The sequence below is a fragment of the Mercenaria mercenaria genome, chromosome 9, assembly GCF_021730395.1.
Source record: "Mercenaria mercenaria strain notata chromosome 9, MADL_Memer_1, whole genome shotgun sequence".
NCBI classification, from domain to species: Eukaryota; Metazoa; Mollusca; class Bivalvia; order Venerida; family Veneridae; genus Mercenaria; species Mercenaria mercenaria.
The window spans coordinates 74,995,843-75,022,096 of NC_069369.1; the positions used below are offsets into that span (position 1 = coordinate 74,995,843).

The 26,254-nt window shown below is 34.9% G+C and overlaps 1 protein-coding gene across 1 annotated transcript in view; it reads right to left on the reverse strand.

Moving 5' to 3' along the window:
- Positions 1 to 2,180: 2,180 nt before the first annotated feature.
- Positions 2,181 to 26,254, reverse strand: part of LOC123546305 (QRFP-like peptide receptor) — a 37,876-nt gene continuing 13,802 nt past the window's right edge. The window contains exons 2-3 of the mRNA XM_045332504.2: positions 5,382 to 6,131; positions 2,181 to 3,100 (exon numbers count right to left, since the gene is read on the reverse strand). Coding sequence (XP_045188439.2) covers positions 2,901 to 3,100; positions 5,382 to 6,131 — 950 coding nt within the window. The 3' untranslated portion in view covers positions 2,181 to 2,900. The remainder of the gene's footprint in view (positions 3,101 to 5,381; positions 6,132 to 26,254) is intronic.

The following is a 26,254-nucleotide window of genomic DNA, read 5'->3' on the forward strand; positions in this document are numbered from 1 at the left end:
AACAAAAGATATTAATTTTCACTGTTTTATGAACAGGTAAAGCTATTCACTCATACCTTCGTGGGAGTCCGCGTTTGAGACGGCGTCCTGTTTCAAGTTGGTAAAGTTTTGCATTTATTGTGGTATCTCGGTAACCACTGTTTGGAATGGATTTAACTTCACATACTAGTATGTTCACTGTGGTAATATGGCATGCACTTTATAGACTTTGCTTTTTTCACAAAGTTATGCCCCTTTTATGGCTTACCGATGTTTGGTTGCAACTTGTTGGAAAGAATTGAAACTTAAAATAAAACAGAAAAGGAAGAAAGAAGAAAATTAAATCGCATAATTGTAGAGATACTTTTAGAAACATAGGCTTGCCATTTTGTGAACAGCGTGGCAAATATCTGTTTTTTATCTGTAAATATTACAAATTATAGATTTCCGAGATTACACACACTCTAATATCAGTCTGATTGGCAGCGAAAATGACACTTTTTAAGTAATATAAAATTGACTCAGAGTTAATGACATATTAAATTCCTCTTCTTCTTAAGAATCTTTTCTTTGAACAGTAATTACGAGAAATTACATCAATTTTACGAAACGCTGTTCAGTTTAGATGAAACTGCAATGTAAATTGTCTCGTTTAGCTGTGTTAGACCTGTGTAGCAGCAATAGTTTTATACAACATTAAAGTAGTTTTCGTCGAGTCTTCATTCTTTATTTTGTGCAAATACTCGTCGTTACTTGTTAACTTACAAAAGCAAAAATGATACAGTAACAGTAAAATGTAAACTAAGGTACGGAAAAATTAACAACATATAGTAAACAAAACAAAAAAGGTATTTACCAAAAATATGCGTATTAAGGTTCCTGTTAAGTGTTTTGTAACTTCGTGTCAAGACAGTTCATTTTAAGCTCACCTGAGCATTGCTCAGGTGAGTTTTTGTGATCGCTCGATGTCCGGCGTCCGTCGTCTGTCTGTCGTCTGTCTGTCTGTCTGTCAACATTTAGCTTGTGTATGCGATAGAGGCTGTATTTTCAACTGATCTTCATGAAATTTGGTCAGAATGATTATCTTAATAAAATCTAGGCCAAGTTCGAAAATGGGTCATCTTGGATCAAAAACTAGGCCACTAGGTCGAATCAAAGAAAAAGAAAAAGCTTGTGTATGCAATAGAGGCTGTATTTTTTAAATGGATCTTCATGAATTTTGGTCAGAATGATTACCTTGATGAAATCTAGGCCAAGTTTGAATATGGGTCATCTTGGTCAAAAATTAGGTCACTAGGTCAAATCAAAGGAAAAACCTTGTATATGCGATAGAGGCTGTATTTTTCAACTGACCTTCATGAAATTTTGTCAGAGTGATTGCCTTGATGAAATCTAGGATAAGTTCGAAAATGGGTCATCTGGGGTCAAAAACTAGGTCACATCAAAGAAAAACCTTGTGTATGCGATAGAGGCTGTATTTTTCAATTGATCTTCATGAATGAGTCAAGTTTGAGTATGGGTCATCTTGGGTCAAAAACTAGGTCACTAGGTCATATCAAAGAAAAAGCTTGTGTATGCAATAGGGACTTCATTTTACATAGAATCTTCATGAAATTTTATCAGAATGTTTGTCTGGATGAAGTCTAGGTCAAGTTTGAATGAGGGTCATCTGGGGTCAAAAACTAGGTCACCCGGTCAAATTAAGGAAAAATCTTATGTAGGCAATAGGGGCTGCATCTACTCTGGATATTCATAAAATTTAGTCAGAATGATTGCCTTGATGAAATCTAGGAGGTGTTTGAATATGGATCATCTGGGATAAAAAAAACTAGGTCACTAGGTCAAATCAAACAAAAACATTGTGTATGCGATGGAAACTGTATTTTTCAATTGATTTTCATGAAATTTGGTCATAATAATTGCCTTGATAAAATCTAGGTCGAGTTCGAATATGGGTCATATGGGGTCAAACACTAGGTCACTATGTCAAATCACAGAAAAACATTGTGTATGCGATAGAAGCTGTATTTTTCAATTGATCTTCATAAAATTTGGTCAGAATAATTGCCTTGATGGAATCTAGATTGAGTTTGAATATGGATCATCTCGATTTAATAAGTAGGTCACTAGGTCAAATCAAAAAATAGAGGCTGTATTTTTCAATTGATCTTTATGAAATTAAGTCAGAATGACTGCCTTAATAAAATCTAGTTCGAGTTCGAATATAGGTCATCTGGGGTCAAAAACAAGGTCACTAAGTCATATCAAAGACAATACTTATTTAAACTCAAGAGACCACATTTTTGGTCCAATCCTAATGAAAATTGGCCAGAATATTTGTTTCCATAAAATCACTAGGTCAAACATGTTTACACTGTTATGGTGTGTTTCTCAGGTGAGCGACCTAGGGCCATCTTGGCCTACTTGTTTATTCTTCATAAAATATTGTTTTCCATATGTATACTTAATTGTTCGGAAATTGTAGGAAAAACTTAAATACAGACGTTATTGTGTTAAAAAACAAACATGTTGTCCTTTGTAATAAATACATACCGTGATCTATTTCGTATGATCACTGAGCCACGCGAAAAGTAGAAAACATCACCAAAAGATCTAACAAATAACTTATTCAATAATCAAATATTCCCTTTCCGAGCGCTGTTGAAGTCAACAAATATTGCTTACATATATATTTCATTTCTCTACCCATTTCTATGTATTGCGTAACAATAATGCGTACAACTTTTAAGTAACTTAAAGATAGGCTGAATCCCTCTTGTTTTTTAAAGGGCAAACACCCGCAGTCCCGTGAAGATTTCAAATTAATATAAAGCAGTACTAAACTGTTAAATTATTGTTTCATCAAACTATTATCACTGAAAAGGTAATAATTACGACGTCCGAAATGATTTTGTTTTTGTTTAATCGGATGAATTCTTCTCAGTTTGGTCTTGGTCGTCTATCATTTTGTGCTGATCTTCGCTTGAGCCGTTTCCACGAGAATAAGTTATCTGTTCAACTTTTGGTACCAACAGAAGTTTTATCACCAAATAAGGCCTCTCTTCTCTTCTGGAGCCTGTATTGACGTTTCCATCGTCATCAGTGCATCTGTACACGACTACTGTGAAAGAAAAACGTCATATAATATTTGTTTGTTTGTTTGTTTTGGGTTTAACGCCGTTTTTCAACAGTATTTCAGTCGTGTAACGGCGGGCAGTTAACCTAACCAGTGTTCCTTGATTCTGTACCAGTACAAACCTGTTCTCCGCAAGTAACTGCCAACTTCCCCACATGAATCAGAGGAGGAGGACTAATGATTTCAGACACAATGTCGTTTATCAAATAGTCACGGAGAACACACGCCCCGCCCGAGGATCGAACTCGCGACCCCGCGATCCGTAGACCGACGCTCTACATATAATATAAAGAATCATAGGAGAATGTGGTAACCGTTTCTGAAACAAACATTACGTTTTGGTTATAGGAACGCTCTTGTTTGCGCTAATTCATTTCTAGGTAATCTTCGTAATCCTACATTATAACAATCAAACCGAACCTGCAACATTTTACTTTATGTCGTGCTGGGCGACCTGTGGTTTTCTACTTTTTAATTTCATATATCGTAAAATCCAGTGGAACAGTAACAATTTAAAGAGTCCTCAATGAGGCACGCCTCATAACAGAATTTTTATTTCGAAATTTTGACATTTATCATGTATAGGGGAATGTTCTAAAAAAACGTAAACATTTCAAATATATATAGTCGGTTGGAAAGATCGAGTATGTATATTTAAAGACTCTTTGCTGTGTTTGTTGTGCTAAATATGTGAAAGATCGCCTACGTAATCTACGCTGTATATAATTATGATAACGAGGAACTGCTAACATTTATGTCATATTTTTACTGATGCTGTTTTGTTTGTTTCGTTTTGTATCCATTTTGTTTGTTTGTTTTTGGTTTACCGCCGCTTTTCAATTGTATTTCAGTTATGTAACGGCAGGCAGTTAACCTATCCAGTGTTCCTGGATTCTGTACCAGTACAAACCTGTTCTTCGCGAGTAACTGCCAACTTCCACACATGAATCAGAGGTGAAGGACGAATGATTTCAGAAACAATGTATTATATCAAATCGTCACGGAGAACATACGCTCTGTCCTGGGAACGAACTCACGACCCAGCGATCCGTAGATCTGCGATCCCTATTGAGCTAAGCGGGCGGGTTCTTTGTATCCATTAGACACCTATAACGTATTTATGTGAAATCGCGATTTTTGCATTTTACGCTTCCACAGAAACAACATGCATTGCCAAGCCAATGTGTTTTTACCAGCATATTAACGGTGTTTCACCGAGTCCTGCACACACAACTACAAACCTGGCTTATATGGAATCATATGAAAATCGGTATGTAGACAAATTCCCCCGGTTTCATACGACGCCTTTTGCCAGTTCAGGAATGGTGAAAGAAATTCAATGTATGAATTATATGAAACTAAATTTCATCTATTGATAACAATGTCAAACTATAAATATGAAGACAAAGGAAGGGTATAAACTATAGATGAATAGCCGGTCTATTTCGTGGTATCATTGTCAGCATGTAAAACTTGTGATTAATTATTTACGATAGTTTTGTTTTGGAAATGTCGAAAAGTCAGATACCCACTTTATTTTGTATTTGTGTATTTTTGTTAATATCTTTTGTCAATGTTATTAGTCTATCACCCCATATTTAAAATATCCATAAACATTTCCCATATATTCATTCGTCTATCACCGTTATTTTTTTAGGATTTACCAAAATGCCGGACCTTAAACAATTTTTTCTTCACCGCACTTTAATGTCACGCATACACACTTGAATATATAGAATATGGTAAATCACACAATTTTCTTTGTTTCGTTTAACGTCATTTTCTAGCGTAATTTGCGTACATGTAAATGTTCATTGCAATATGTAATAGTCATTTCATGCTATCAATATATTGCTTGCGCTTGGAAATATTACACAACTCGAATAAAAAAAGAGAACATTTTGGACTACGCCATTTTCTTCGTCTTTTCTAACGAAATCTATTTTGCGTGTCTTTACTGGCTGATCATGAAAGCCATTACTTGTGAGGCCATCAAATCTGTGAAGTAAGAATCCTGCCATAGACATACTGCCGGTTAACAATCTTTTACTTGAAACTCAAAGGTTCCTATACGTTTATAGCATTAATTGTGGTAGGTTATTTTTTCTTTCTTATTCATGTCTTATATTTGACAATATAATATATATTATTCGATACGTTTCTGTTTCTATAAATGTCATTCATGACGACTTCGTCTGTCTCGTTGAGTCATAAAAGAAATGAATACAACATTCAGATATGTTTAAATGGAACTTAAAATACTTACCTGGGTTAAGGACATTCTCGTTGCAGTTATACCTAGTTGACATTGTGCCTTGGTACCGATGACGTGCATTTCGTGGCAATACCTTTCTGAAAGCCATTTTGAATTTTGAAGACGTTAAACTGTAGATGATAGGATTTCCTGCACTGTTGATATACATTAGGATTCTTGCCCATGAGATCAGGTTTAGAAAAGCCTCAAGTCCAATCTCTGTGACGTCATCGCTTGGTGTAAATATAAGCCATAACGTAATTACCCTTATTGGGAATAATGACACAAAAAAGAGTAATATTATAATGATAAGCATATTAACTACCTGCTTTCTGGAACGTAGAGTCTTAAGAGCAGATTTATCGTTCCTGGTCATGGATTTTAACCTGTCAGATGTGAGCTGTTTAATTATTTGAGAATATATTCCAACAAGAACGAAGAAAGGCAACGCAAAGAATAATATTGTTACCAAGATTGTGTAGAAATAACGCCATGTTTCATTAACTTTAGTTCGGCATACTTTTACTGGGCTTCCATCGTAGAAGCGTGCATCCTCGTGTTCAGTCATAACCCAGAATGGCAATGTTAAAATAAACCCGACGATCCAGATTCCAGCGATTATTTTAATTGTTGACGAAATAGTATATGACATTTTACGTTTGAAAGGATGACACAAGGCAGTGTATCGTTCAAAAGTCACCGCCAGCATTGTCAGGATTGATACGTGCAAGACACCGTTTTCCATCAAAGGCACAAGCTTACCTGAAAGACGAGAAAAAAAAATAAAAGATGTTAAGTGCTAGTATTTGACGTGAGGCTTAATTGGAGTGTTTTCAAATATAACAATTATCTGCAATCAAAACGACACTTTTTGGAATAAATTTGTAAAAGTGCAAAACAGACTTATGTAACCTGTACAATGCATGTCAGCTCACCACAGTGGTTTCAATTTATTCTTATTAGTCGAAAAAGGGGTATAATTTTGTAAAAATGCAAAGTCGAGTTATGAACCCTGTGCAATGCATGTCAGATCATCACAGTGATCAAAAGTGTGAAATTTTAATCCATTGCCACTAGTGGGTACTGAGATACTAGCTTACAACTTAATAAAAAAAACCCTGCTCAGTCGAAGAAGATGCATAAAAGTACGAGGTAGAGTTATGAACCTGAACAATGCATGTCAGATCATCACAGTTAACAAGTGTGTTAAGTTTCAATTCATACCCATTAGTAGGTACTAAGCTTACTTACAAACAACTTAAACAAAATTGCTTTGTCGAAAAAGGGGCATACTTTTGTAAGAAAGCAAAACAGAGTTATGGAACCTGTGCAGTATAATACAGTTTATCACAGTGAATAAGTGTGTGAATTTTCAATCCACTCTCAGACGTGGACACTAAGATACCAGTTTACAAACAAAAAACTGTTCAAAATCGTGACGCGGATGCGGACTCCGACGCAGGGGTGAGTCCAATAGCTCTGCCTATTCTTCGAATAGTTGAGCTAAAAAGGAACCCGTGTTCGTGTTTAAACGATATCGGAAAACACAATCAAAAAAGTATTTTATTCCGACTGTGTTTGTAGGAAAATAAGAAGATGAAACCACACTATTCACTTGCTGTTTTAAAGGTACAGGTTCTCTCATTTAATCACTTTCGTTTTTCGAATTTTTTCTCTAACGAAACAAAGCATATTTTATGCGAGGAAGCATTTCTTCGTAAGTACATAAGGAAATTCGAATAAAATATTTAAGCCTGACATATAATTATTTAGAGCTATGTAAGTTTTGTGTTTTAAAGCAGTTTTGAATATTTAAACAATTGCTTGTAAAAACATATTTTTCACTTTCAAAATTACTTACATACTAGTCCCTTTACAAATTCTAATGATATTTAAAAAAAAAATAAGAACAGATATTGGATCTACGCTGAGTGGCATTATCGGCAAGGGTAGGCAGGTTTGTCCCTTTAATTAACAGTCTTGTTCTGTATTATCACGCGTCCATTAAAGCGACAAGTTCACAAATGTTGGCACTTCATATATGTGTGCGTCTGTGATATATGTCAAGGTACACTTTTTGAAAGGTCCATTATGTACTTGTTAACAGCACCGCAATAATTTACAGCCTTTTTTGCGGCTAACCTAACATTTTAGTTACCGTGCACATTTTCTTTTTGTCCTCGTATTCCGACCAGTATCGGAATAATCGTTCAACGAAAATATAGTGTTAAGTCATACCTTTCCTACTTAACGCAGTTATTGCAAGGTCTAAACTGGTTTGAGCTGGATAAAACAGGATAAGTCAATCTAGAGCATAAATATATCGACCTGGTATTTTTCTGGGAATTGGAATACCTGTTGATAAGGAAATGTGACACATAAATCGGCTGTTAAGAAATTCTGGCGCATGGGCGGGCACATATGCTTACAAAAAAATCAGTTGAAAAGTGCTCTATCATTTAATTTCTTCAGAACAATGCTTGAATTTCGGATAAGTGTATGCTCGTTTTAATATAACTGAATGTCCCTCCTCTGCCCGTCGTCATCTGTTTGTCCGTCGTCTACGTATACCATTTCTCTAGATAACATCTCTTAAACCACAAAAGCAGTTTCAACAAAATTTAACAACCACGTTTTTGGAGTGGGCATATTTCATATTTCTTCAAATCTAGGCCATGCATGCACAGTTTCGATTTCCATGACAAAACCTACACAGCTCTTCTCTTCAGCAAGCCCTAGTCCAATATAAAAATAATTATCAGCAATGCTCATTAGATAACCCTTTATCAGATTTCAGCAAGCCAGGTTATTTTTTTTTTTTTTTGGCCAGGAATTGGGGTTAGTTTTCACTTTACGGCTTTTTGGAAAATTTAAAAAAAATGTGTCCGATTTTAAAATGTTTTCAGTCATATGTTCCTTTAGTAACCATCGAATTCCTTCAAGCCACGTGATTTGATAAAAAGATAGCTGACACCGGCGAGGTCAGATTTCTCTATATAGATATATAATATCGAAACCTTAAAACAATCTTCTCTTACTTGCTTACTAGATTTTAAAATATTTTCTAAATAAATCCAAAGTCAAATTGATTTAAAAAAAAACATGGCCACCTGCGGAAGGGGCTAGTTACTGTATATTGCTATATGAAAAACTTGAACAAGGTTTTGCTTGCTTTAAAACGCTTCACACAAAAATGTTTATCTGTAACATTTATGCCAGTAAATGGTAAAACGAGACAGCAATTAGAAAATCACAGGATGTGATACGGATACATTTTTCCTAGCCAAAAATATCTTAAAATGTTATCTACTTTTAAAATAACATGTAAGATCTTTTTTTCTGTTTATGTATATTTTTAGAACGTTATTCAAATTTTGTGTTATGAAAAATTCACCTGACAAGAAAAAATATACTCAGTTCCAAAAGAAAGTGTGCACTATTTAAGTTTAAATATTTCAAAAAATTCCCCGACGTTTTTGTTTCATTTTTTTCATACACTAACTCTCAGGTATAACTCAAAATCTAAAATGCGCACCAATTTGTTTACGAACTGATTTAAATTTTGGTACCAAACATTATAAGTTTTCATGAAAATAACCGAGAAATAGAAAATAATAACAGCCTTTACGATTTTAACTTAACAACTTGAAATGCTGGACTGATAAATGAGTTGATTTTATTGAATTGTCATGATACTAACACAAACGCTCATACAAACCATTGCATAAACATACTCATTATGTAGTTTTTCAAAGTACCTTACTTATAGTAAAGTGGTTTGATGTTTTACTACTTGTCTTTTAAAAGTAGAAATAGTTTTACCTTCGATTAATTGCAACAGCAGAATATTAAAATATGCAAAATCAGTCACGCATCATTAAATATGCGCGGTGAAATTGAAATCTGTCACTTTTGGTAAAAGTCATCACATGATATATGAAACTCCTTTCTGGATATATAGTTTTCTCTTTTCAACATGGCGGCATATGGTCTTCTCCAAAATTGTGCATCTACTTATGAAAATGCGAAGTAATTTTTCTAAAATTCTTATGTTAAACGTAAAGGGAATTGTTATAAGATATATTTTAAGGCGTACATACATGTTTTTATTAGAAAATGATAAATTTACTACTGTTCAAATTATAAAAATAATATCATATAATTTTATGGTTTCTAAGACAATATTATATCACCGGTCCTGTTTGATTATGTAATATGTTACTTAATTTACTACAGCATGCTTTGAGTTATTTATACTAAATGTTCACTTTCGCATCGCAATATCGATATGATAATACGATGCGAAAATGCCAAATAACGATGCGAAGGTGCAATATGGATACATGTATCACGTCTTCGTATAATGTTTTCACGTTTTTGCTTCGTTGTATCGCACCGACGGATCGTAATATTTCAAGTTAAGGACGTATGCTAGAATTTGGTGCGAAAATTTTCCCAATAACAGAATTTCTTCAAACTTTGGATATTGAAGGACAATAATCTAAGAAACAAAAAAATGCAATAAAAATCATAGGTCACCAGTATCGAAAAAGAGTTATCTGCCCTTGAAAACCGCATTTCCCCCAAAAATGGCGTTATTGGGAAAATTTTCGCCCATCTCATATACAGGGAATTCTAGCGTACGCCTTTAACGCTTACTGAGGTTAATTGAAAGCATACGAACGCATACATTGTCTGATGATGTTGACGTCATTTAGTTAAATTGCAATACAGTTAGATAGCAGAAATGTGATATTCAAGATTGTTTAAACGGCTTAAGCCGACATATTGCAAAGCGGATTGTAATTCTTTGTTGTATTTCCTTGTTGACTTGCTTTTTTCCCCTTTCCCCAAGATTCCCAACTCTTTCTCTATCCGTCCCTGTTTTTATCTTGCATATAGTTGAAATGTACTTGTTTTTGGATTTTTGAAGCAACTCTTCTGCTAAATCTTTCCACGACATTATCTGTTGCCGGACTACTTTGCAATGCTTGGTCTGGCTGTGTTTGCTGTGCTGTGTTTCCTGGAAATCAACTCTCACCATTTAAATTTTATGAAAATACTTATCAATAAGCGTACCGTAAATAATTTATGATATCGATAAATTGTTCAGGGAACACCAATATTTTTCATCTTGTCAGTATTTAACATAATGTTTTGTTCATGCTTGCTGTAGGCACCACTTTGCAAAACACAAAAAGCACTGACAATTTACATTTGATTAATACTGCAACTTGTTTGCACTTTTCTTTCAATATATGTTAAATAATATAAATTATTTCTTTAAAATAATTTCATTTATTCCTCGAGACTTAAAATGTTTGTTAGTTGCTAAGGATTCGGGATTAATCGGCCTTTATTATTCAGTTGAACTGGTTCTCGTTTTATCAATACAGTACTGATGTGCATGTTCAGCGAGCCGAGAACACAGCCAGTTGTTCGATATAAAAGCAAAAAGCCCGTGCAGATTTCTCACATTGCGTCTGAAAGGGCGAATAGACCGTTATTATACACTGACTGACAGAATCTACTGTTCTTCTACATGTCGTTCAGTAAATATAAACTTAAAGTAATCTTAAATTGAGATGCCGCATGAACGTGTTAGACCTAAACGACAAGGCCGGGAAAGGAAGGACGAAGGTCACAGGCAAAATGTAAGAGCAAAATCGTCAACAACAGGAATATCACCATAGGACGAGAGGAGAGAAACAAAAGGCCGGCCAGGAACGAGGTGCGGAATCAGATACCTCCACATGACCTTGGAACACGAGGGACCGGTAATTGTACAAACGATATCGAGAAGGAAGAAACAGACAGTTACAAGATAATGCTGGTGGGTGTATTAATAATATTATTGATTTTTAAGTATTTTTACATGGTCCGGGTATTTCACAAGACTATGTCATGGTTAGAGGTAAAATTTCAAGGAGGGTGTGGCGGTGTAAGAGTTTAGGTCATCTATACTAGGCTCGTCTGTATGGTCAGCATGTCTAATATTGAACAAAAAGTTACAGTCTGTGGGAAAATGCGCAAATTAAATCATACCTTCTGTTAGTCTTACCAGTGTCTTATTGGCGGCACATCTGCTTTCCTCCCTTGAACAGATTTTCAGAGACGAATATATCAATTTGGCATTATTGCCGGTCAAAGGGGGCATTTAGTTATCAAAACGTTATTTGTAAGAAAGACATTTTAGACTGTCTACCGACGGTCAGGCTGAAAACACTTTGGCAAGATTAATTCTATATGCAGTGGTCGAAAGCGTTCATTATTTATGCGGCGACATATCTAACCAATCAGTGATAAAGTTCAGAAAATGCTTTGTTACATGTACAAGTTTTAGCATGGCGTGTACATGGTGGGCAGTTTCAGTTGCGTCGGGTGATATCGCCCGCATCCTTGTCTTAAAACATAACAGACTTGTGGTGGCGATGTGTGCAGGTTAATGACTCAGCGGAAACGGTTCGGGCGAGTACACGTCACTGCATGTGCAATTACTTCATTAATATTCAAATTTTCCATATAAAGCACATACTTCGCTCCACATTCGGGAATGTCCTGCAGTCAGTATAACTTTTCAGTGAAGTATCAAAACCCACATCCCGGGATAATTTGCAAGTAGAACCTTTCAGAGACATTTTAGGGATCAAGATTGGGGTCGCGCCCGGAGATGAAGTTCAAATGAAATTTCGTCTCAGAGCTCAAAAAAAAAAAATATATATATATATATATCGATATAGTTAACTTAGCAAATTCACCGGTCAAAGTAAACTATATCGACCCAAAATAACAGCTGTTAAATTTTTAAAATAGGTCAAGATCTAGGTCAAGGGACTTGTCATCAAAAAACGCAAAACGCATACCGTTTAGTACGTTTAATAGTCTTCTCTGCTAACACAAACACTGGACTGACACAGAAAGTTTTTATTTTGATACAACACTTCCTTTTGAGGAACGGATAACATTGCAAAATTTGCTAGTATTTAAAGATACGCCACAAAATACCTGTATTCTTTTGTATTTCCATGACGGTAGTTTTACATGATTAGCATGAAAAGATTGAAATATACAAGTATTTAGTAACAAGTTAACGGTGACATAGATTAGGCCAAAACAAGGTGTTTAATGACTTAATACTATATTTAATCAATGTAACAGTATGTACAGAAATTAGTGTATTCAGTTAAATTTCGAACACATTTGGTTTCTTCAGTGTAAAGTAGTCATTCTATGCTATGCTCTTAAAACTATGATGATAAGAGATTGATTGAATAAGTTTTGCATATGAAGCTGTAAAACTCATTTATTTTAGGAAGGGCCTTAATTATCCATCATGGCTGTATATTACTTGTAATTTAAGAATGATTTTCATGAAGTTTCCGTGGTTGAAAAAAAAGAAGGTTACTAGGTCGTGGTGGGCATTAATGAGCAATAATGATTGAAATTTTGGGGTTCAGAGCTTGATTTGTAGACCTACAGATGGTGATCCGAATTCTGACCACTACACTTCAGAAAGTAAATTAAAAGAAAAAACAAAAAAACATCGATTGTCTCACAGAATAATTTTTATTCAGGACTGCAGATGTATGTGGATTGTTTCGTCTCTGCTTCATCCGACTCATTCTGTTGATTTAGCAAGCCTATCACCACATAAGGGTTGAGATTTGTTTAGATTTAACAATACTAGGATTCTTGCGATATAACATTCGGTATACCCGTTTTTTTTCAGGACTATTTTTGGAATACCAATCAGGGTAAACAGTTGTTTTTTCTGCAAATGCTTGGGGTGAAGGTTTGGATTAAAGGTCATTGGTGTCACGCAAACTGTTGCCTGACACGTGGCATAAATGTGGCATAACTTCCGATAGAATTGTTCTAGAACTATTATATTATTCCCCATTTATCTGGGGTACCGACTTGTCGAATAAAGAAATCAAATTCAGTGGCGATTATGTTTGGTGCCTTCATATAAATATCTTATTCAAAACCAATCACGTGCCTGGTCGTTTTGATGGCATTTGAAATGGCCTGCTTCGCCTTCGAATTGAAAAGTTCAAGACATTCTTTATTTAGAACAAAGAAGTATAAAATACACATTTTATTTTATTGGTCGGAAATCTCTACCGATTCTCTGATATAATGTGTAGCACTGCTTTTAAAAGCATTTGAAATATTTCGACAATTATAACCGGTAAAAGTATAGCCTATACTTAGTGAATACGTCATCATGTTTATTCATGACGTATGGTTTAGTGTAAGGGTTCTCATCAAAGTTTATCATACCTTACGAGCATTATTTTTCATTAGTTTTTATATGAGAGTGGTTTTAAGTAATCTATTACAGGGTTGTCATACGGAATCAAATTCATTTTTGCGGCGGTAGATATAAACCTGTTTTATTGCAGATTTATTATAACTACGAATAAAGGATGTTTACAGTTGTTTTCATATTAGCCTATTTTGGCAGGCCACCTATTCAGATTAATTAAGTGTACTGGTAGATTCAAGCGTCGGTGGGATCCGGTATTTAGAAAAGAGGCTGACCTGTCTTTTACGGACAGTATTTGGTTATACGTTTAATAAAATTCTAAGACAAATCAGAAAGGGGGTTTTATTTGTTGAAAATACAAAACGAAACCAGTGTAGCTTGCCATAATTCAATTAATTTAACGCGATTCTATGAAAATTAAGATACTATTTTCTTATGGCAATATCCCCCGAGTCAAACATTCAAAAGACCAAATAATTCAAGCAATTTCTGAGAAAATGTTCATCGCTACTGACGCTTTACATGCTAGAGGTTTAAATTTATGACGATTATTTCACAATTTGGACACAAATTCAAATAAAACTTGTGTGTGCCAAAAGTTGATACAATTCTTCATTGATTTAGGTAAACTATTAAACAATATCCGAAATTACGAATTTTTGGTGATTTGAAACTATGTATGTACTTTTACCATGTATACACGCAAATAAAACAAATAACTTTTCATGACTACTTACTGTGATTCAGTAGTTCTGACGTCACAAATAACCTAACATTAAATTATTTTGTTAAGATCTAGTTTGCCAAAGATTTTTACGGTTAAACCAAATCACACTATGTGTTATGCCACAGCAACTTTTTTCCCGGTAAAATGTTGTTCAGATTTATGCTATTAGGGATAAATGCATCAATACGCTTAATTAGTTTGCCCTGTACGTACTGATCATTCGCATTAGAAATATTACAGTATCTTTCGGTAACACCGCATGATATTTTCGACTCCAGCGATTTGCTGGCCGTGTGGATTGAATGTTTACCTATATTTTATGCGCACGCTATAATTTCTTTCGCGCGGATTCATTGCATTTTACTTGAGATTTGCCGCGGTCACAGAGATGCTTTAATAGAAAATTGTAAACGTCTAATTTTTCTTTGTGTTGATTTTTTTGGGGATAAATCTTTGCAAAATTTATTGTGGCGGAAAAATTCAATAAATCGAGAGGAGACGGGACGCATGGTGTTTGTTAAACAGCTTTCTAGCACTGAGTGTTTGGTAGCAGCTCTTGACTTGCTTCGTGGCATCGTTTTGGTGCGGAGCCGTGGTGAGCTGAGGTCTGCTGTCATGCATTCGGGTGTGGTCCGTGTGCTGGGTGCCGTCTGCGGTTTTTAGGGGTCATCGCATCGCGTGTTGTCTCATGCTTGCGCCTGGTCTCCTCTCGCTTGAAGATAGAGCGGCCAAAAACATGCCAACTTCACTTTTCAATGTTTTTCTCAGATCTATTGATGCATTTACCTTAGCAGATGTAGAATATATTAATTTAGAAATCAAGTATTTTAAGTCATTTGTTCGTCATAATGTGTTTATATGATCTTAAAACATTTAACAGTATAACAATCAGATAAAATAAAAGACAAAGAATGGTACATGTTTTTATTTTATGTCGAGTAATATGGAATAATATAAATTATTTCTTAAAATAATTTCATTTATTCCTCGAGACTTAAAATGTTGTTAGTTGCTAAGGATTCGGGATTAATCGGCCTTTATTATTCAGTTGAACTGGTTCTCGTTTTATCAATACAGTACTGATGTGCAGTTCAGCGAGCCGAGAAAAACAGCCAGTTGTTCGATATAAAAGCAAAAAGCCCGTGCAGATTTCTCACATTGCGTCTGAAAGGGCGAATAGACCGTTATTATACACTGACTGACAGAATCTACTGTTCTTCACATGTCGTTCAGTAAAGATAAACTTACCCTCCCGCCACACCCTAAAGTTGCTAATGCAGTAATTTTTTATGGTTAACTTAGTTTTTTTGGTGAAAGACCTGACATTCTGGAGAAATTTGTGTCAGATTTGCTGCGTTTTGTATTATACTTTCAGGTACAGATTTCTATATGGCATTTATTGAAGATGTCAGTGAGCTGTTAGTGCAACGTACCCTGTAAGTCTCCGATATCCCAATTATAATCATACTCAAAGAAGTTACGAATGAATGTTCTGTGATAGAAGCCAAGTCGAAGGAACTTCAAAGTACCGTAGATACTTCCTGGAAATTAACTTTTGGCTAGTTCCCGATTTATGGAATTCAGGTGTATTGTGTTGATAAATAACAGCATTCGTTAGAATGTTTTTAACGGGAACTGTGTGCTTTTTTAGGATATCGGAAATTAAATTAATGTTTAAGACATTTTCTGTAAAAGAATATATAGGAAAGAAATTACATGAACTTGTGTATTACTTAAGCTGAGGTATTTTCATTTATATCTTAGCTTCTAGATAAAAGATAAGGCTCACTGGCAGTTATTTATGTGTTTTGTAATTTTTATGAATCGGTAATTATACCTTAAATGTTAGGGCTGTCGCTCAAATAATGTTGAATTGAGGGGATCAGGCGAGATATCGAGTTAATTTGATTGCCAAACAATAACCGGTTGGGTGTTTGTTTTGTGGCGATTTATACGATAGACGCCGAACTAGAGATATATCTATGCGTTTGGTGTGATGAATTTTATTCGGAACAGTTCAGTGTAATTAGCGTTGTCGTCTGTCAGTTATGGACACGGTCCGCTCAGTTTGGTGAAGCTATGTTTGCCTTTATCGGGCCTATCACAAGGGCATTATTGTCTTAAACAGTGCACCAAAGGTTGTTCATTGCAAAAGATGCACCTTGCTATTTAAGGTTGGTTGACCTGAAGTTGCTTCGGGTCACTAGGATTTCGTCCTTATAGTACTGGCGAGTCCTAGATTGCATTGCGTTGCGTTGCGTTGCTTGCTTGTGAAGTGGTTGTGGTGCACCACTATAGGTTCTGGTGATGCCTAGGTTGCTTTGCTTTTTGCGTAGTGAAGCTTTTATAGTGAATAATTACAGTATTGGCGAAACCTAGGTTGTGTCTGTAATGTATCACTATGGTACTGGTGAGGCCCAAGTTGCATTCCGTTGCCCGTAGTGCTTCACTATATAGTGTTGGCAATGCCTATGTTGCGTTGTTTCTTGCGATATGAAGTGTCTGTAATGCATCACAATGGTACTGGTGAGGCCCTGGTTGCATTCCGTTGTCTATAATGCTTCACTATAATGTTGTGTGGTGCCTATGTTGCGTTGCTTCTTGCAAGGTGAAGTGTGTCTGGGGTGCATCAGTTGGTGTTTTGTGTGATAGGCCCGGTCAGTCCGTATTTTAGTTCTACTAGCTGAAGAATTGGGCTGTCTCATGAATATTTAACGCGTGCCGTTTTCGTGGACAATAATGCCAATATTGTCGTTCTTATTTTAGCACAGACATATATCAGACAGCTTTCTAGCACTGAGTGTTTGGTAGCAGCTCTTGACTTGCTTCGTGGCATCGTTTTGGTGCGGAGCCGTGGTGAGCTGAGGTCTGCTGTCATGTATTCGGGTGTGGTCCGTGTGCTGGGTGCCGTCTGCGGTTTTTAGGGGTCATCGCATCGCGTGTTGTCTCATGCTTGCGCCTGGTCTCCTCTCGCTTGAAGATAGAGCGGCCAAAAACATGCCAACTTCACTTTTCAATGTTTTTCTCAGATCTATTGATGCATTTACCTTAGCAGATGTAGAATATATTAATTTAGAAATCAAGTATTTTAAGTCATTTGTTCGTCATAATGTGTTATATGATCTTAAAACATTTAACAGTATAACAATCAGATAAATAAAAGACAAAGAATGGTACATGTTCTTATTTTATGTCGAGTAATATGGAATAAATATAACTCATTGATTATATTTCGTGAAAAATACTGGATACAACAACAGTTAATATAACGTCTGAATTACCGCGCGAAACGAATATGCACAAGTCTCTGAGAAAATCATCAGGAAATAAATTTGCAGTATCTTGAATATCCGTAAATCAGCACATTTACATCTTTATGTCACTACGGCAGTGATTTCATATGTGATTAATTATCTGTACTTTTCAGAAGATCACAGCCATTTTCTGCCAATTTTACATCCTCCTTGCACCAACGAGACCAAACAGTTCTTCCTTATTAAAGAAACATTCTTATAAAACTATTGTAAAAGGATAGAAAAAATACTTTTAAAGAAGAAACATTACTGAAGACCATCTTTAACGATTGCATGTTTTGACTTGAAAAGCTCTAAGTATTATATCATTTATAGTCAAACTTGTCCTTGTTAGATATTACTGTTCATTTTATAGTTATTATGACATTTAAAAAATATATATATATTTGTGATAAATGCTTTGTTTGTATGTATACAAGTATTTTTTGGTGTTATACAAAGTCATGTATAAGCATATGTTACTGTCCAACCAACAGAACTGTAAAACATTTCTCCAAATTTCATTTTAGTTTAACTATATCTCCCACCTAGAAAACAGCATTGGTAATAAATACTTAAAAGATATTATTACAAATCTAACTATACAGAATTAGTAATTAAATTTAAAAAGTCATTAGAGATACTGAAAATTGCTATACTTCTGTTGTGCTCTTTGTGAATATTTAAAGACTAAGCAGTCTTATTGGGAAATGTGGAGTAATTAAGCCTTCCAGGACACTTGGAAAAGGTTAAAGAACTATTTACTATCTATTTCTCAGCACCTTTATCAGTCTTAACGAACATAATTCTATAAAATACTAATAAACAGTGTAATCAAATCGCCAGAAGCTGATTACAAAGTCTTTTATTTTCCGTGATTTTGTTATTCTAAGATGTATCTGCTGTAATTTTCCGACGTCCAAATCAATGACATTATTGGTTCCAGGGGACAGCCTAAGATTTTACTAGTTCGGAACGCGTAAATAGTTTGATACATTTATATGGAGCCTTACACAATTTCTCTTATAAAATGTTAACAGCTTTCCAATTGTCAAAATACTACTGATAACCATGATAGTGGGTGTAAGAATAATACACTGTCAAGTGTTCAAGATTTGATACATATTTCATTATTTGATGACAAAATATGTTTCTTACACACCACATGAAACTTAAAAAAATTGTATCGCGAATTCGCGCGCTTCAAAATTCAACCTATTTTACAAGAGTTTAAAATGTCGTCGGTATCCTTTTTAAGTTACTCCAATTTATATATAAGAAATTTGTCATTCCATGACTCTACTTATTTCAAATAAAAAGTTCAAATTCAGTCAGTTCAACTGCTGAGAATTTGCCACTCTGTTTGATACTAAATTCTGCATTTGTTATTTTCTCCTGACGTTCTCAATTTTGAATCAACTTATGTTACATGAAAATAATTACACCAAATAAAGGGGAAATACATTACTTTAACATGCTTCCAAATTGTAATTAAAGTTCTTTGAGTATTGACGTCAGTAGAAATACTTTATTGCTTAAACAGACACCAAATGCTTTCACGAAAAGAGGAAAAATATTTTTCGTAAAAATGACTTCCTTCAATTCAGCCTATTTAACCATGAACTGACGATCGGCAGTTTATACAGGAGAGAACATTTTGAAAAATACTTACCTCTTAAGTCAAAGTTCGGCTATCACGAACTAAACCGATATGCTGAGAGTAAAGTATGTGTGTTAAGAATTAACGTTGTATAATGCTTGGGTAAAACAGAGCTAAAACGTTCCTCTACCATGTTAAAATGGGACATTACATTAAGGGGACATGTGCTTTAGCTGAGTGCATAAGAGGAGCTATTAAATGACATTGCTCACCTTTAATATAATGTCTATCAAGTAATAAAAAAATGCCTGTCAAACTAATCATAATTGTTATAATATAATGAATTGATGCGCTTGTATATTTTAACAAAGAAAACTAATGAAAACGGTAATTTTTCAGAATTTCGTTTTTCTGTATAAAACCCCATTACCGTAATGTCGTTATTTTGTATTGTATACATATTTTGTACACATTATCAGATTTCTTTTTTTAACGTATGGCACATGAGTTTAGATAACTGCAAAATAATAAGGAATTTGGGAAAGAATTTCTTTGAAATGTTTCTCTGTGAGGCACCGCATATAAATTTGAAATACACGCTTAAGGTCAGGATATATATACAGGTTAGAGAACCATTACCGCTCTATATACACGACTATTTTTCTATAACTATTCATTATTTACTAGTATATGTCCATTCTTAAAACGATGTTATAAGACTTTCTAGTAATAATGAATAACAAAATATTTTCTCGTAAAAAAGAAATTTGAAGCCATGATAACGAGGAAAGATCTCATAGTTAAATGATACGGGAAATTTTCTTTTATTAATGATAGAAAATTTCGTTATTACGAGAAAGAAGCTCATTTTTTCACCGAATGAAACTTCACCGACTTTTGTAGTTTGGTGATTGCTGTCAAAATTCCATTTCCTATTTTGTAAACACCAGATGCATTTAAAATTGCATTTTCTGTTATGTTTGGTATTGGATTCTCTCATACCATCTAAGAAATGAAATGTACAAGTAAAATGTTTTTTTTTTTGTTGTTGTTAAACTTGTAATATTCATAAAATTTTCTTTTAAAAGTACATTTGTTTACAGTACATAAAAATTAAAAATGTCTTCAGAATTCTAAAACTATTGACACCTTTCGAGTTATGTATCTTCTTATTTGGTTCTTGAGGATGTAATAAAATGCATAAACCCTGTTATAGAATTTTTAAATCAAGCAGTAAGGTTTTTCTCCTCAACATATTAAGAAAAGAACGATTTTTATGATAAAAGAGCACTTTTGAGCGTGTCTGTTTCATTGTTTTATTAAAAATGCTGAGTAAAATATATTTGACCCATCATTGTATTAAAATTATTGAAATATATAAAACTCAGAACGAACTGACAAAGCATGGACAACAGTCACTAATATTTCGTCACAGGCGTACTCTTGAGTAGAATCACCGACCTTCCGTAAGCCAGATGTATACATATATAGCAGAGAAAATTCATACGAACTAAATCACCACCACAATATACCAAACCAATTACGGCGAAGCGCCTGGCAGTACAAACGAACGCGCATATGCCACAGCAATTCGATTAGTTTCGAAGCTGCTTTATATATGAGCCCGAATTGTACTACACATTCGTACTGGTTGAACATTTGCATATATATACTCAAATCTCTGTTTTCATATCTCACAAATCAGTAGTAACATTTTAGTTTTTTTAACTGATTGGGATCAGAGAAGCTCTATTTTCTCTCTCTGAAAGTTAACTGGATCTCGAGGATACACTGAATATATAATATATATACATTATCGATTCTACGTAGGCTGTACTATCAACTTTCGATTATGCAATTATGCAAAAATAATACATATTTTGCAGTCTTTTTATTTTCGAGTTCATAATCGTTAGGATTGGCCTGCAAAAATAAGGAAGTTTATGTCAAATGAAAAATGGTTATTTATATATTTTCTCATAAAGTACAAACAGCTCTTTAAGGAAGATCAGATCAGACAGAACTAATTCCAACATAGAACTTTGTTATTGATTTCTAGACCTACAAAGACAGAATGTATTACCTTAGGGATATATAGAGGTATTATTTCTGTCGTGTTTTTCGTGTCCTGAACACTACGCAAGAACTTAAATAATAATCATTATGCAATATATCAAAATAACACAGCTTTAAACAAGTTAATACTGTATGTTAACATAATGTCATGTCTGTTTGATAAGATAATATGGTCAGGAGGCAAGACAGTACAGCATCCAGCTGGCCTACGGAAGGTCGGTGGTCCTACCCAGGCGCCCGCTCGTGATAAAATAATGCACGGAGGGACACCTGGGGTCTTCCTCCACCATTAAAGCTGGAAAGCCGCTTGACAAGATGGTATGGTCAGCAGACAAGACAGTATAGCAAACGGACAATATAACACAGCTTTAAACAAGTTAATACTGTATGTAAACATAATGACACGTCCGTTTGAAAAGATAATATGGTCAGTAGACAAGACAGTATAGCAAACGGACAAAATAAAACAACTTTTAACAAGTTAATACACTATGTAAACATAATGGCATGTCTGTTTGACAAGATAATATGGTCAGTAGACAAGACAGTATAGCAAACAGACAAAACAAACTAGAGCTATCACTAAAGGTGATGAATGTACCCCCGCATACACTGACACAGTACATTGCAATTTGACGCACAAAAGATTGCATAATCATGTGGACTATATGTATATAGACTGTATGTATAGAGTATAGTAACAAAAAACAAAGTCCTATAACTATGTAGAATATTTATCTAAAAGAACGTAACCTGCACCATGCACAATTAGTGTTGGTACTGATCACTTGTGTGAAGTTTCATTAAATTGTGTGCAAGGGTTCGGAAGATTAGGCGCGCACAAGATTGCATATGCAGACTGTATGTACATAGTATGTTAACAAGAAACAAAGTCCCATAACTCTGCAATTTTTGTTGTTAAAAGAACATAACATGCTACTGATCACTTGTGTGAAGTTTCATTAAACTGTGTCAAGGGGATGAGGAGAGATGGTGCGCACAAGATTGTGTCTATGTATATAGTACAGTAACAAAAACAAAGTCACGTAACTCTGCAATTTTTTTTTCTGAAAGAACCTAACATGCCCCATGCACAACTAGTGTTGTTACTGATCACTTGTGTGAAGTTTCATTAAATTGTGTCAAGGGAATGAGGAGAGTAGTATATACGAACATATATAATATTCTCAACTAGTTTTCTGTCTATCTCGTATTTTGTGTTGCGTATGTTGTCTTCTTTGTTGTTAGCGTTTCTTTCTTCTTTCTCCCCACTACTCCCATCGCCCCTTCCCAGCCCTTGCATTTGCACCCCCTCTCCCTCCTTTAATTATGAGTAATTTGGCCACCGGCCGTCCGTAGGCGGTGCCCGGCTGTTGTTTTTTCTGCTTGTTTGTGCGTGCGTGCTTGGGTGGTGGTGTGTCTTGGGCGGTGCCCTACAGTGTTGTTTTTTTTACTTGTGTGTTAGTTGTGTGTGTATGTTTGTATTTTGTACGTGGATGTTTGTGCTGCTGTGGTTTACGTTGTAGGGTTATTGCTTTTAAGGAATGTGGCTTTCCCTTTTGAATATTCATCCTTGCTCCACTTCCCCACCCCCGCCCCATCTATCCTTTACCTCCGCCCCCCCCCTCCCCCACACCCCTCACCCCCACACACCTTTTTCTGCATTTTGCATATAATAAAAATGTACTTGTTGAATTTTTGGAGCAACCCATCTATAAAATTTTTCCGTTACAGCGTCTTTTTGTTGTGTGCCTACTTTGCGATGCATGGCTCTATGGCTGTGGTGGGGTGGTCTGTACTTCCGGGCGGGAAATCTACCCTTACCTTTTTTCATTCATACAGCCTGTCAGATGCATTACATATTGTCAACATTAGCCTAATGCTATAAAATTATACAAGCAGGCCAGATTGTTACTATAAATTGCAAATGCACTTATACTGTAAAAAACATTACTACAAATGTACAACAGTTGTAAGATTTAAGAATGGTGTTTCAATTTCAGAAGTTGTTCTTTATATATGTAGAAGGAATCTCTCGTGAGCACTAACAAAATATTGAAATTGTAAACATCCTATGTTGACAGAACTGAAACGTATCGATACTGTTTGTGTCCAGAATTAGTTTATCAATGTAAAAGGGAAACAATAAACCACACTCGGGACTGATCACTGGGATCTACATCGGGAATTTCACAGCCACTATTTTTTGTGCATTTATTACTTATTTGAATCTTACAATATGTCAAGATCAAATCCAGGAGAGAGTATGAAATCAGCCCGGAAGCTCAGTCAGTAGACCCTAGGAAGATTCGAGTCTTTGTGTGTTTGTCAAACACGGTGACATAATTATAAATACTCATAGTGCCTTTGTTTAGAATGTGGCTTCAACATCTTTGTTATGACCATAAAATTCTAAACAAATATATGCATGTCCTAAACATACCACCGTAAAAGTATTATCGAATCCATTATTTTTTCCTGCCTTTACCATTTTAACTGTATAACTTCATTAGGCTTTCCAGCGTTTCTACTTTTTCCTACTTTTTTGTAATGGCTGGCTGGAAGGCCTAGTAATTTTGAAACTGGTGCTTTCTTAACCATTCGATTAAGCATTCTTGCTATTTATCTTATGTAACATAAATTTAAAAGTAGTTTGGAACTTTTACTGCAATATTCTTGATTTATTTGTTTTTATTACGCTATAGTACTTGCTATCGAATTCCTGTCAGATTAGCATTACAGAGATAAACTACAAAATATCTCACTCATGTCATAATGGAAAAAGTAAATTTGACATTATGTTGTCAGTACCCATATATTTTCATGTTTGGGTTGCTAGATGACCGTAAATACAGCATGAGATCCAACGGTAGGGTACTTAGTATAGTCTACATTGCATGTGAGAAACCTATGGATTTTGTCAGCTTTTGGTGGTAAATGGATAAAAGTGTAAGACACTGAAAATTCGTGTACAGTATTTATTTAACCTCTGCATTAAGAAACAATCTACGTTTAATCTATAGCTTATTTTGAATGTTTCTAAGACTTTAGAAGTCTTTGTTCCTATACATGAATATATACCAGCATAATATATAACTTATAAGTAAGAAATAAGTATATAATTTCATTCGGCTGCAGCAAAAATGTAAAAAAGAGGACACATTTTGACAGGAAAAGCAATATTTAAAGAACGCTGCCATCCATTACAGCCACCAACGTTGAAAAGCGGTACACGAAATGTATTAACGTGAACGCCGGTCAAGCACGTGCAAAATTAAGACAAATATTAATATTCACTATACATTTTCGATAGAAACAAAAAGCATGTATCGGCCTCTTCCACGAGACTGCATGCGCAATCTGAGGTCATTCACAAGAAACATAAACAAAGTCGCTTCGTTCGATAAATTCTTTCAAAATTGAAAGCCTAGATTTTAAAAATAGCGTAAAATGTAAGCTTAAACTAATTTTTTGACGGAATAGATAAAAACTAAATCGTTACATCTGTATGATCTTCTTACTGGATTTAACGATATTTTAAATAAAGACCATGAACTGTATTTTTATCGGAAGGCGAATTACAAGATGTTGAAATAATCGATATCCTGACATTTATTGTGGTTCTCTGATACTCATGGAAAGCAAACCACTTATTTTTGCCTACCTTAAAATGTAAATATAAGAATTATCATTTAATTCTTAAATGAATGCAATAATAAAAACATAGAAGTACTAAAAAAGGTATAAACATACATGAGAAAAAAACAGAGCAGGCCACTACCAGGCATAACCATCGCTGTGGAGTTTAAACTAGTTAATTAGCGCAAAACTTCACCCATTTACCCCACTATCTTTCTTTATCGCAAGACAATATAAATATACTCCTCACCAAATGAATCTCTTACACACTTAAAATTTAGCACAGCGACACATCATAAAACTGAAAAATTCGCACGTAAAGATATTAAAATCAAAACCAAGGAAACTTAAATTGATATAAGCAATGAGGGGGATTAAAGGTGTCCTCCGTCATTGCACAAATTAAATTAGAAAGTTTACTGGTAAACGTGAAAAATGATGGAAAAATGTGTAGAGTCTGCAAACACTGTACGCAATCCCTCCAACATGGGCTTTTGATATTACTTAGTACAAATGTACCCTATAATAAGATGATGTGTTATGCATTACCTTCAGACCCCTAGCTTAAAGGTCAACATCACATTTGGTTATCAAATGTTACCATGGCATGAACAGTGTCTGCTTTGTGTCCAGTCCAGAACTCTGTCATCCAGCAAAGGATTAAAATATTACTCGGCACAAATGATCCCTACAATTAGACAACGAGTCATATGCAACACCAAGAACCCTAGCTCAAAGGTTAAGGTCACACATGGAGATCAAAGGTCAATATTAATATGACTTTTTTCCTGTCCGGTCCATAGCCTTCTCATGTAAAAGGGATTTAAATATTAATTGGCAAAAATATGCCCCTGGATGTGACGACGTGTCATGCGCAAAACCCGGATCCTTAGCCTGAAGGTCAATGCAACACTTGGAGATCAAAGGTAAACAGGGCTATTTTCCTGTTTGGTTTTTAACTCAACAATCCGTAAAAAGATTTTGATATTACTTGGCACAAGTGTACCCCATACTAAGTTGACATGTCATGCACAACACCCAACCCCTACCTTAAAGGTCAAGGCCACCTTTGGAGGTCAAAGGTCAAGAGGGCTTTTTCTGTCTGGGCTGTTACTCAACAATCAATAAAGGGATTTTGGCACAAATGATCCCCATAATAAGATACTGCAATAGAGAAAAATAGCTGCCTTCCAGAAGGGGACTTTATAGTATTTTATATACTTATTTCATTTGTTGCAATGAAGACGAGAAAAAACTAAACCTAAATAAAAATTCTAAAGA